Genomic DNA, 11523 nt, shown 5'->3' with positions numbered 1-11523 from the left:
GGGGCGGGGGGGGGGGGTTATTAAAAGTGGTGGTGTAGCTTTTGGCGAGGACAGGTGGGAGCGGTTAGGAGTTAGTGATAGGGGTTGGGGTAGTGATAGGGTTTGGGGTAGTGATAGGGGTTATGGTAGTGATAGGGGTTGGGGTAGTGATAGGGGTTGGGGTAGTGATAGGGGTTGGGGTAGTGATAGGGGTTATGGTAGTGATAGGGGTTGGGGTAGTGATAGGGGTAGTGATAGGGGTTGGGGTAGTGATAGGGGTTGTGGTAGTGATAGGGGTAGTGATAGGGGTTGGGGTAGTGATAGGGGTGGGGTAGTGATAGGGGTAGTGATTGGGGTAGGGATGGGGGTAGGGGTAGTGATAGGGGTAGTGATAGGGGCTGGGGTAGTGATAGGGGTTGGGGTAGTGATAGGGGTTGGGGTAGTGACAAGGGTTGGGGTAGTGATAGGGGTAGTGATAGGGGCTGGGGTAGTGATAGGGGTTGGGGTAGTGATAGGGGTTGGGGTAGTGATAGGGGCTGGGGTAGTGATAGGGGTTGGGGTAGTGATAGGGGTTGGGGTAGTGATAGGGGTAGTGATAGGGGTTGGGGTAGTGATAGGGGTTGGGGTAGTGACAAGGGTTGGGGTAGTGATAGGGGTTGGGGTAGTGATAAGGGTTGGGGTAGTGATAGGGGCTGGGGTAGTGATAGGGGTTGGGGTAGTGATAAGGGTTGGGGTAGTGATAGGGGCTGGGGTAGTGATAGGGGTTGGGGTAGTGATAGGGGTTGGGGTAGTGATAGGTGTTGGGGTAGTGATAGGGGTTGGGGTAGTGCTAGGGGTTGGGGTAGTGATAGGGGTTGGGGTAGTGATAGGGGTTGGGGTAGTGATAGGGGTTGGGGTAGTGATAGGGGTAGTGATAGGGGCTGGGGTAGTGATAGGGGTTGGGGTAGTGATAGGGGTTGGGGTAGTGATAGAGGTTGGGGTAGTGATAGGGGTAGGGATAGTGATAGGGGTTGGGGTAGTGATAGGGGTAGGGGTAGTGATAGGGGTTGGCGTAGTGCTAGGGGTTGGGGTAGTGATAGTGGTAGGGGTAGTGATAGTGATAGGGGTAGTGATAGGGGTTGGGGTAGTAGTAGGGGTAGTGATAGGGGTTGGGGTAGTGCTAGGGGTTGGGGTAGTAGTAGGGGTAGTGATAGGGGTTGGGGTAGTGATAGGGGTTGGGGTAGTGATGGGGTAGTGATAGGGGTTGGGGTAGTGATAGGGGTTGGGGTAGTAGTAGGGGTAGTGATAGGGGTTGGGGTAGTGATAGGGGTTGGGGTAGTGATAGGGGTTGGGCTAGTGATAGGGGTTGGGGTAGTGATAGGGGCTGGGGTAGTGATAGGGGCTGGGGTAGTGATAGGGGTAGGGGTAGGGGTAGTGATAGGGGTAGTGATAGTGATAGGGGTAGTGATAGGGGTTGGGGTAGTGATAGGGGTAGGGGTAGTGATAGGGGTTGGGGTAGTGATAGGGGTAGTGATAGGGGTAGTGATAGGGGTAAGGGTAGTGATAGGGGTAGGGGTATTGGTAGGGGTAGTGATAGTGGTAGTGATAGTGATAGGGGTAGGGGTAGTGATAGGGGTAGTGATAGGGGTAGTGATAGGGGTAAGGGTAGTGATAGGGGTTGGGGTAGTAGTAGGGGTAGTGATAGGGGCTGGGGTAGTGATAGGGGCTGGGGTAGTGATAGGGGCTGGGGTAGTGATAGGGGTTGGGGTAGTGATAGGGGTTGGGGTAGTGATAGGGGTAAGGGTAGTGATAGGGGTAGTGATAGGGGTAAGGGTATTGATAGGGGTAGGGGTATTGGTAGGGGTAGTGATAGGGGTTGGGGTAGTGATAGGGGTTGGGGTAGTGATAGGGGTTGGGGTAGTGATAGGGGTAGTGATAGGGGTAGTGATAGGGGTTGGGGTAGTGATAGGGGTTGGGGTAGTGATAGGGGTTGGGGTAGTGATAGGGGTAGTGCTAGGGGTTGTTTCAAGTGCAGGGAGAGGCGGCTGCAGTGAAAGGGAACCAAGACGGGAGAAGGAGCGAGAGAGCGAGACGGGGCGCAGCAGGGCGAGAGAGGCACAGGGAGGGACAGCAGAGGCTGGGAGCGTAAAGGGGTCGTCCATAAATGACGTCACGCACCTGGGGGGGGGGTCATTTGTGACGATGTGTGACGGAGGTGGGGAGGGAGAAATGTGACGTCACATCAAAATGCGCAACTTTAAATATAGACACGTTCTACTTAATTAAATAGACTTTTTAATAAATGTTTTCTCCTACAACATCAGAATGCACCGGCACATTAAATATGCACTATAATGACAATGTTTAAAGCGATTTGAAGCATGTTTTATTTTTTGGGGGGTGGGGCAGAGCTTTGTGACGTCATGTTTGACGGGGGGGGGGGGTCTGACTTTTTGTGTCGCCGTGTGACGAGGGGGGGGGGGGGTAAAAATCGTCAAAAATCGCGTGACGTCATTTATGGACGACCCCAAAGGACGGCAATGGGACAGAGCAGTGGAGAGATGAGAGAAGCGAGATTTTGGAATGGGGCAAGACCACGGAGGGAAGTTGCGGGCACGAGCGATGCATTGAGGCCGACAGCGATAGAAAACGGGGAGCCGATGGAATTGTCAAAGTAGAGCAGTGGGACTTGTGGGGAAGGTTAAACACGATCCGGGCTGTGAAATGACTGAAAGCGTGGGCAGGGAGGCTGAAAAGAAAATAAATGCAGTAGCCGATGTTCTGCTATCCATTCTAGATTTGAAGCTTTCGTGACTGCAAGGATTCATACTCTTAGTTTTTTTTTTTCGTTTTTTTACCTACGCGACTTTACCGAAAATAACTAACAGTTCTGCTATCCAGCTCTACAATGTGTGTGTGTGTTTAAATATCTTGCAAATTACTCGTTTGGGATTACGCCTCGCAAGATTTCTCTCCCTGCTGCGACAACTTCAGAAGTGCTTCCCGTGTTTAGTTTGTTGTCCTTCCCACCCCCCACCCCGGCACCTCCGATCAGCACGGTTGGCGACTAGGTAAGGTGCGAAAGAAGTTCAACGTACAGGGCCCTACCGAGAAGAAGTCTCGAGACTCGATGAGGACTTGTTGACTATGCGAGCGCAAGTAATGTTCATGATAATAATCACAATAACACTAATGCTGAATTCTGCACGTGTAGATGTCGTCTGTTCAACTTCGCCTCCCTAACTCGTGGCTGCAAGAGACACCTCGTCGTCTGTCACTAGACCCTAATACCTCGTCTGTCACGAGCCCTGAACCCCAGACACCTCGTCTGTCAATAGCCCCTAACCCTCACCCATAATCGCAATCATCTCCCAAACACTGAAAACTTAACCCCGAACTCCAAGACGGCAACCCTCCTAACTAACCGCTGGCGCTAAATGCCCAGTGGTTGCCAAGCGCGCTGGTACGGTCGCTCCCCAATGGAGAACGCCGGTTACTTAGGCAGTCATACAGAGAAGTCACGTGTCCACCACTCCAGTCAATGCGGTGTTAGGAAGGCTACGTTTTTTTCATGGCATCATGTATTGGTGTGTGTGTTTTTGTGTAAGGCATTCGTTTCACGTGGTGTATTGGTAAGGTATTCCTTTAAAGTTGTGTATCAGTGTGTTCCTGAGGCATTAGTTTCACGTTGTGTGTGAGTATGTTTTGTGTGAGTAAGGAAATTGCTCCAAGTCGGAGCTTGAAGTGTGTGTTGTGTTTCACGTTTGTGTATAGGTGTGTTCTGTCACCACAACGTGTCCACTGATGCACCCTACGCACATTCGAAATTTCCACCTACACGGTATCCATGCTGCAGTCTGCGTGCCTCCCGAAAGGCTTTCATGCGGGGCAATGCGACCCACGGATTTAGAAACTGCCGTCTGAAACCCTAACTCCTAACCTGAAACCCGAAACCCGAACCTTAACCCCCAACTCTAACCACCAACTCTGACCCCCAACTCTGACCCCCAACTCTGACCCCCACCTCTAACCCCCAACTCTCACCCCCACCTCTAACCCCCAACTCTGACCCCCAACTCTGACCCCCAACTCTGACCCCCAACTCTGACCCCCACCTCTAACCCCCAACTCTGACCCCCAACTCTGACCCCCACCTCTAACCCCAAACTCTCACCCCCAACTCTGACCCCCAACTCTGACCCCCAACTCTCACCCCCAACTCTGACCCCCAACTCTTACCCCCACCTCTGACCACCACCTTTAACCCCCAACTCTAACCCCTAACTCTCACCCCCAACTCTGACCCCCAACTCTTACCCCCACCTCTGACCACCACCTCTAACCCCCAACTCTAACCCCTAACTCTCACCCCCACCTCTAACCCCCAACTCTGACCCCCAACTCTGACCCCCACCTCTGACCCCCAACTCTGACCCCCAACTCTAACCCCCAATTCTGACCCCCCAACTCTGACCCCCAACTCTAACCCCCAACTCTAACCCCCAACTCTGACCCCCAACTCTGACCCCCACCTCTGACCCCAGTTCTTACCCCCAACTCTGACCCCCACCTCTGACCCCTAACCCTACAGCCGTCGCCATGACTACCGCCACTGTTTACTGCGTTGGGCCTCCGTGGTCGTCCTGGTAACGGATCTGCTTGAGCCCAACGGGCCTTACCGGCAGAAATAATAATAACAACAATAACTAAAATAATAACTAAAATAATAACAATAAAAATAAAAACAACAACAATAACAACAATAATAACAATAAAAACTAACAACAACAACAACAAAAACAACAATACTAACAACAATAATAGCAACAATAATAACAATAACACCTGGGTCTGATTCTGAACTCACCGTACGTAACCTTACACTCAGCACTCAAAACTGAAGGGAACCAATTGTCCCTTCATCAGCTCCGAGGTAAAGCTCTGGGAATCCAACGGAAGCTCTTTGGGTAGAAGAACACTGTGGGGGGGGGGGGGGGTGGCTGCTGCACAAGAGACTCGGTTGTCTGCCCGCGTCTGTCAAAGAGCAGTCGGTTTTATAACACTGAATCTGCTACCTCTCTGATCTATCTATTTGCTTTGAATAAGTGCCATTGCCTGAAACGTCACCTATTACGTACTTTTTTATTTAAATTTTTAATGCCTCGGTGTTATTGACAAATGTGTTTTTTGTTTGTCGTTACGAATGCATTGAGGAGGGGAGTAGCCAAATGTCTGTGGGCACCTCGGTGGCGAGGAGATGTTTAAAAACCTCGAATGCATCAGCACACGGTAGTCACACATGCTCACTGCTGCAGAGTCTGTTTGTGGGAATTATACTGGTAGGAACCTCCTGGCTACACCAGCCCACATGGGATTATTGTGTCCGTCCGTCCGTCGTGCATCCAAAATGGGAAGGGTGGGGCTGGGTGGGGAGGGGAGGGTGGGGAGGGGCTGGTGGGGAGGGAGGGTGGGGAGGGGCTGGGTGGGAAGGGTGGGGAGGGGCTGGGTGGGGTGGGTGGGGCTGGGTGGGGAGGGTGGGGAGGGGCTGGGTGGGGAGGGAGGATGGGGAGGGGCTGGGTGGGGAGGGTGGGGAGGGGCTGGGTGGGGAGGGTGGGGCTGGGTGGGGAGGGGCTGGGTGGGGAGGGTGGGGCTGGGTGGGGAGAGGCTGGGTGGGGAGGGTGGGGAGGGGCTTGGTGGGGAGGGTGGGGCTGGTTGGGGGGTGGGAGGGGTGGGGCTGGGTGGGGAGGGGCTGGTCACCCCGTGGTGCCCTTATAAAACTCAACGTTTAACCTACTCACGCCGGCTTGTGCCCGCCCTCACAGTCGGCCATATTTGCGGAATACACCACGCCGCCGTTGACCCTGGCCATTGACCGAGCAACCCAACGTTCCTACCAGCTCCCTCTGCAGGAAAGTGTTAAATGTGCAGTGCCAAATGTGATTACCAATCTTTTCTCTTCTATAGCACGTCATCACATCTCAGAAGCTAAGCAGGTCTCAGCCTGGATAATACTTGGATCAGTGATTGCCACGCACAAGCAGATTGCTAAACAGGCTTCATGGTTGCGTGCGGTAGGCATGAAAGGGGCAGTGTGGCAAAAACACATTGTCGTAAGGTGGCTAGGAGATGTTAACTCCCTCGCCCGGTACACGCGAGGTCGTGGGTTCGATCCCGACCCTGACGCCTGTTGTATTATTTGGAGTTTGCGTGTCTCTCTCCCTGTGGTCGCGTCGATGTTTCTCCGGGTCCTCTGGTTCCCCCCCCCCCTCCACATTCAGAAATGCGCGTTTCGAGTATGTGGTGGCTGCTGCTGGATATCCCCACGTGATGACAAGCCATCTGCGTTGAACTATCAATTGTGGCCAGGTCGCTTCTGACAAAGAGCTACGATATAGCTTGTGGGCCTTACCTCGTAAAATAATATATATAGTTGGTTGTGGTATCACAAGCAAATCTTTAAATTGTGTTTACATTTCGATTTAAAGCTTTCGTGACTGCAGGGATTCATCTTCTTGGTTCTTTCGGTAAAGTCACGTAGAAGGGAAGTAATAAAATAATAAAAATAAAACCAGGTCTGTCGAGGCGACAGAGTCTGAATGAGACATTCAGACTCTGTCGCCTCGACAGACCTGGTTTTCACCTGAGGACGGCTGCTTGCGTTGTGGCCGAAACGTCGTGAGAATTATTTTATTGTGTTTACATGGCAACGCTTATGAAACGACGGCCCGGTAACTATTGTGCACCCATCGATGTTTTGCGTTTGAGTCTTTGTGTTACAAACGCTCCGTACTGTGGGACTAGTCACGCTTTACCTGCTGTATGCAAACACTCTGTCGTCTTTCGTCGTCCTCAAATGAGAAGACAGGCGAATTATTAAACGATGTTGTCAACTGGTTTATCACGGTCTTTGGTGTCCGCATTCCTTTAGAACAGGGGTCGGGAACGTCCGGCCCGCGGGCCGTATAAGGTCCGCGAAATCATTTGAGTCTGGCCCTGCCAAGGCAACCGCAGGTGGGACTCGAAATTCACTAAATCTAGGAGCAAACCTGGAAAAGCAGTTGCGAGTAGCAGCAACATCATCAATACCAGCTAACATCACACGCCTCGCCAAAGAGAAGCAGTTCCAGCCATCGCATTAGGGGTGAGTTAATTAAATGTTTGACCAAATATAAACGGTGCTAATTTTTAAGTTGATAATTTTGTATGGCCCGCGAATGTTATTATAAATATCCAAATGGCCCTTGGCAGAAAAAAAGTTCCCCACCCCTGATTTATGCACGGAGGTACGTGTAACGTCTTTAGCACCGTACGTAGCCAACCGTGATGAACTGGAGGTAGCTGGGGAAGGACAACGAACTAAACGCAGAAAAGTTCATGGAGGGCCAGAGAGATATATTAAACCTCTCTGCTGAGCTAGCATTTGTGGCCAGGTCGCTTCTGAATAAATAATAGTTTTAAAAACTTGTTTAAAATCACGCTTTTATGAAATGTACCGTGCTAGTAATGGAAAAACTCCACGACTCCAGAAAGTGGCCCCGAAGCTTGCCATAACGTAAGGGGCCGTGGTCAATTACAGCCAACGTCAGTTGAGCGTGGACAAAATACAGTAACTTTTAAAAGTACGATATTAAATTTCGTCTATTTGTATGTTTAGTTACGCCATTTTCACATAGTAAACACATGTTTAAAACACACACGAAAACATAACGACACCTAAAAACGTAATGTAATGCAAGAATGTGCAAAAATGAGCACTAATAATAATCACTAATGATCATTAGTGACTATTATTACCCCTCCCCCCTGAAAGCGGCCAGATGTACACATTCCTGCGGAGGGAGCTGGTAGGAACGTTGGGTTGCTCGGTCAATGGCCAGGGTCAACAGCGGCGTGGTGTATTCTGCAAATATGCCCGACTGTGAGGGCGGGCACAAGCCGGCGTGAGTAGGTTAAACGTTGAGTTTTATAAGGGCACCACGGGGTGACCAGCCCCTCCCCACCCAGCCCCTCCCCACCCAGCCCCTCCCCACCCAGCCCCTCCCCACCCAGCCCCACCCTCCCCACCCAGCCCCTCCCCACCCTCCCCTCCCCACCCAGCCCCTCCCCACCCAGCCCCTCCCCACCCAGCCTCTCCCTTCACGACGGACGGACGGACGGACACAATAATCCCCTGTGGGCTGGTGTAACCAGGAGGTTCCAACCAGTATTAATCGATTAACTCCTGTAGCTCAGTGGGCCTTACCTGGTGAGATAAAACAGACATGAAACATGGGAAACATGGGTTGGGTTCCAGTGCCTGACTGAGCATATGGGATATCAAAATTTTTTTTTATCATGACATATTATTCCCGTACGGTATTAGTTATAACGTCCACCACCACATTGTACGATTCAACCTTCGACGAGCCACGCGTGTCCTCTGGTGCCGTCTGTAACCACCATGTGTCCTCGTCCCCGAGTGGCCGGTTTAATGCTCCAGACCCTCGTAATTTTGCCACTCGTTCCCAAAAGTGCGTGTGATCCATATGGCCACTTTTAATGAGTGGCAATTTTTTTTCCCGAGTTGATTGAAATGAATAATTTCTGACGGTTATGTAAGAAAAGTGACCCTAACAAAAGTGAAGAAATGACACGAACATATTTTTGTGTGTGTGCGTGTTAACTATGGCACGGACACTGATGTAGTATTGTGGTCTATGTCCCTCTTACCGTTTCCATTTGCCATCTCCTCGCCTTGTTTCTGTCATTCAGTCGGTTGATCCTCTGCGATCACCTTGCTGTGAGCTCCTTCATCGCCAAGCAGCGTCAGCTTCGCTTCCCTGGCACCCTCTCTGCGACCCTTCATGTGGCCCCTTCAGTTTAAGCACTTAGCCAATTATACCCATTTTTCCTTAATTCGGGACCTCGAAATTCTGCTTTTGCCTCAACTGCAATTACCGCAAGCCTTCCCAAATTGTACATGCCTGCCCATCTCGGGATTGCTGCAATTACGATTTTTTTTCACCGACAATTGTTGCTCCACCTCTGATCTTTCGCTCTTTCTGCAAAGTTGCCAGCCACGTGTCCCTCTGCTTTTCTTACTCAGCCTCGCTTCGCTCTCCCGTAACAACTCCGTTGTTGGTTGTGGTCTGAGCTGACGTCTGCAGCCCTGGAAGCTTTGGTCTGAAGAATGCATGTCCTCCGCTGCCCCCTGGTTACGATGAGTCTCGGTGTTAGCGATGGACTTCAGGTTTCAAATGAGACAACCAAAATGTGTCAAACACACAGCCATCTGTGCAAGCACCCAGCACTTCCTGCACAAGTGCATTGTGGTCCTCTTGTACAGGGTGTCCATAAAGTCTCTATTTTAGTGAACTAATGGTATATATCTTCTTGGTTCTTTCGGTAAAGTCACGTAGAAGGGAAATAATTAAATATAATAATAAAAGACGCTGTCTTTCCGACAGACCTGTTCTTCATCTGGGGACGGCTGATTGCGTTGTGGCCGAAATGTCGTGAGAAAAATTTTATTATGTTTTATTTTTATTATTTTATTATTTCCCTTCTACGTGACTTTACTGAAAGAACCAAGAAGATGAATCCCTGCAGTCACGAAAGCTTTAAATCGAAATTTAATGATATATATATAGGTCACCAGCACAAATACATTGTGGAGAATGTGACCGACTGACTGCAACAACAACAGCAGCAGCAGCAATAGACAACTGTGTAATGGTGTTGTTCTACTTAGGACTCATCAGCACGGTGTAGCCACCAGTGCTCGCTGCTGCAAACTTTGCCTCTGGGAACTGTCTGTAGTTCCCACATCCACACGACGGGGCCCATGAAAGCCGTCAACGCTCAACTCTGTAAATGACGAAACGAATCCCATCATATAAGAAAAAAATGTCACGCTGGGGGGGGGGGGGGGGTTACTTACACATTATTCTCTCATTATTTACAGATTTAAGTCAATAAACCGTATACTCTAAGTGTATGGTCCTTAAGTTAATTGTTCACTCAGGCATTCATGTGTGAATGACGTTCACTAACGATGCTGTGGGCCATACGGCATCTTTAATGAGGGTCTCTTTCCACGTGACCCCCGTTTAGCGTCTTGGCAGACTGTTGGGGCACGTGCTGTTAGCGAGCAGCACCTATGATAGCTGACACGGCACACGAAGGGGTGGGCGGCCAGCACCACGCCCGGCCGCCTTTGTCTCCCCAGTGGCGACATTTACACATCGCACCAGGTAAACATAGAACACACACACACACACGGTATTAAACGCCTGTATCTCTGAACACAGAACCACAAATGTCCAATTGTCGCTGAACTTTCTAAAATAAACTGCTGCGGCAGACGGAATCTAATCACCCCTCTTCCAGTTGCTGCCGGAATCGATTTAGTCCAGGTCCTTTATTTAGCCTTCCGTGGGACAAGCACCACCAGCACCACCAGCCTCTCCTCCTCCTCTGAGTGGTCCTTGCCAAGAGAGCAGCAAAAACCATCGGCCACCCACCCCTTCTCTCCCGCCCGCCCGTCAACCTCGCCAGCCCCCCCCCCCCCCCACAAATCTACCCACGACACACAGACGCACAGTGAGAGACACTGACAACCCAGAGGAGACACGTACAACTCTGGGGACAACTGGCACCCTGAGACAGAAAATCAGGCAGCAGAGAGAGAGAGAGGGAGATAGAGAGACGTTGGCTGGGCCAGGAGGTGCGGACGAGGAGAGAAGGAAGAGAGAGAGAGGAGGAGGAGGAACGCAACGATGGTGATTCGCGTGTTCACAGCCGCCCTGGCGGGTTCCGCCGTGGTGAGTTCACGCACCGGTCAAGCCAAACGCCAAGCAAGGATCGATCGATCGATCGTCTAACTCGCTGTGACGATTGCACCTGTGTGGGCACGTGCGTGTGTTGAGTGCCGATGTGTCGTGTGCTTGCGTGCCATGCGTCCGTGTGTGTGTATCACGCGTGCGTCATGTGTGTTCGTGTCATGTTGCGCGGGTCTGCGTGTCGAGTGTGTTAGTGCCATGCGCGTGTCGTGAACCGTGTGTGCGTGTGTTATGGCGTGCGTTTGTGTCACGCGTCGATGTAGGTGCGTCACGCATGTTGTGTGTCACGCGTGCGTCATGCGTGCGCCCACACGTGTGCACGTGATGCGCGTGTTTGTGTGCATGTGCGTAGTGGTTAGCGCGCTGCACTACGAACCTGGCGACCCGGGTTCGATTCCCGCTCACGGCCAACACCAGTGACGATTATGTGAACCGGTCCTGGGCCTCCCCTAGGTCGACTCAGCCTCAAATGAGTACCTGGTGCGGTGTGTAAACATCGCCGCTAGGGAGACAAAGGCGGTCGGGCGTGGTGTTGGCCACCCACCCCCTCGTGTACCGTTCCGGCCTTCATAGGTGCTCGCTAACAGCACTTGCCCCTACAGTCTGTTAAGGATATACGGGGGATATTTGCCATGCATGTAGTTCGCGTTTGTGCGCAACATAAACGTGTGTGTCATATCATTCATACGTTTCGTCGTGTGTGTAATACATGATTTACACGTGTGTAATATCAACAGGTCACGCA

At 51.3% G+C, this 11523-nt stretch overlaps 1 protein-coding gene across 6 annotated transcripts in view; it reads left to right on the top strand.

Annotated features, from left to right (window-relative positions):
- Positions 1–10500: 10500 nt before the first annotated feature.
- LOC133354466 (adapter SH3BGRL-like) overlaps positions 10501–11523 on the top strand; it is a 50237-nt gene continuing 49214 nt past the window's right edge. For all 6 annotated transcript variants that reach the window (XM_061571364.1, XM_061571356.1, XM_061571336.1 and 3 more), the window contains exon 1: positions 10501–10760. In XM_061571364.1, the coding sequence (XP_061427348.1) occupies positions 10716–10760 (45 nt within the window). In that variant the 5' untranslated portion in view covers positions 10501–10715. The remainder of the gene's footprint in view (positions 10761–11523) is intronic.

This window comes from Lethenteron reissneri, chromosome 6 (assembly GCF_015708825.2).
Source record: "Lethenteron reissneri isolate LAM-NWPU_2019-01 chromosome 6, ASM1570882v1, whole genome shotgun sequence".
NCBI lineage: Eukaryota > Metazoa > Chordata > Hyperoartia > Petromyzontiformes > Petromyzontidae > Lethenteron > Lethenteron reissneri.
The sequence above is the reverse complement of the archived record's forward strand: the minus strand, read 5'-3'. Positions and strand labels throughout refer to the sequence as shown.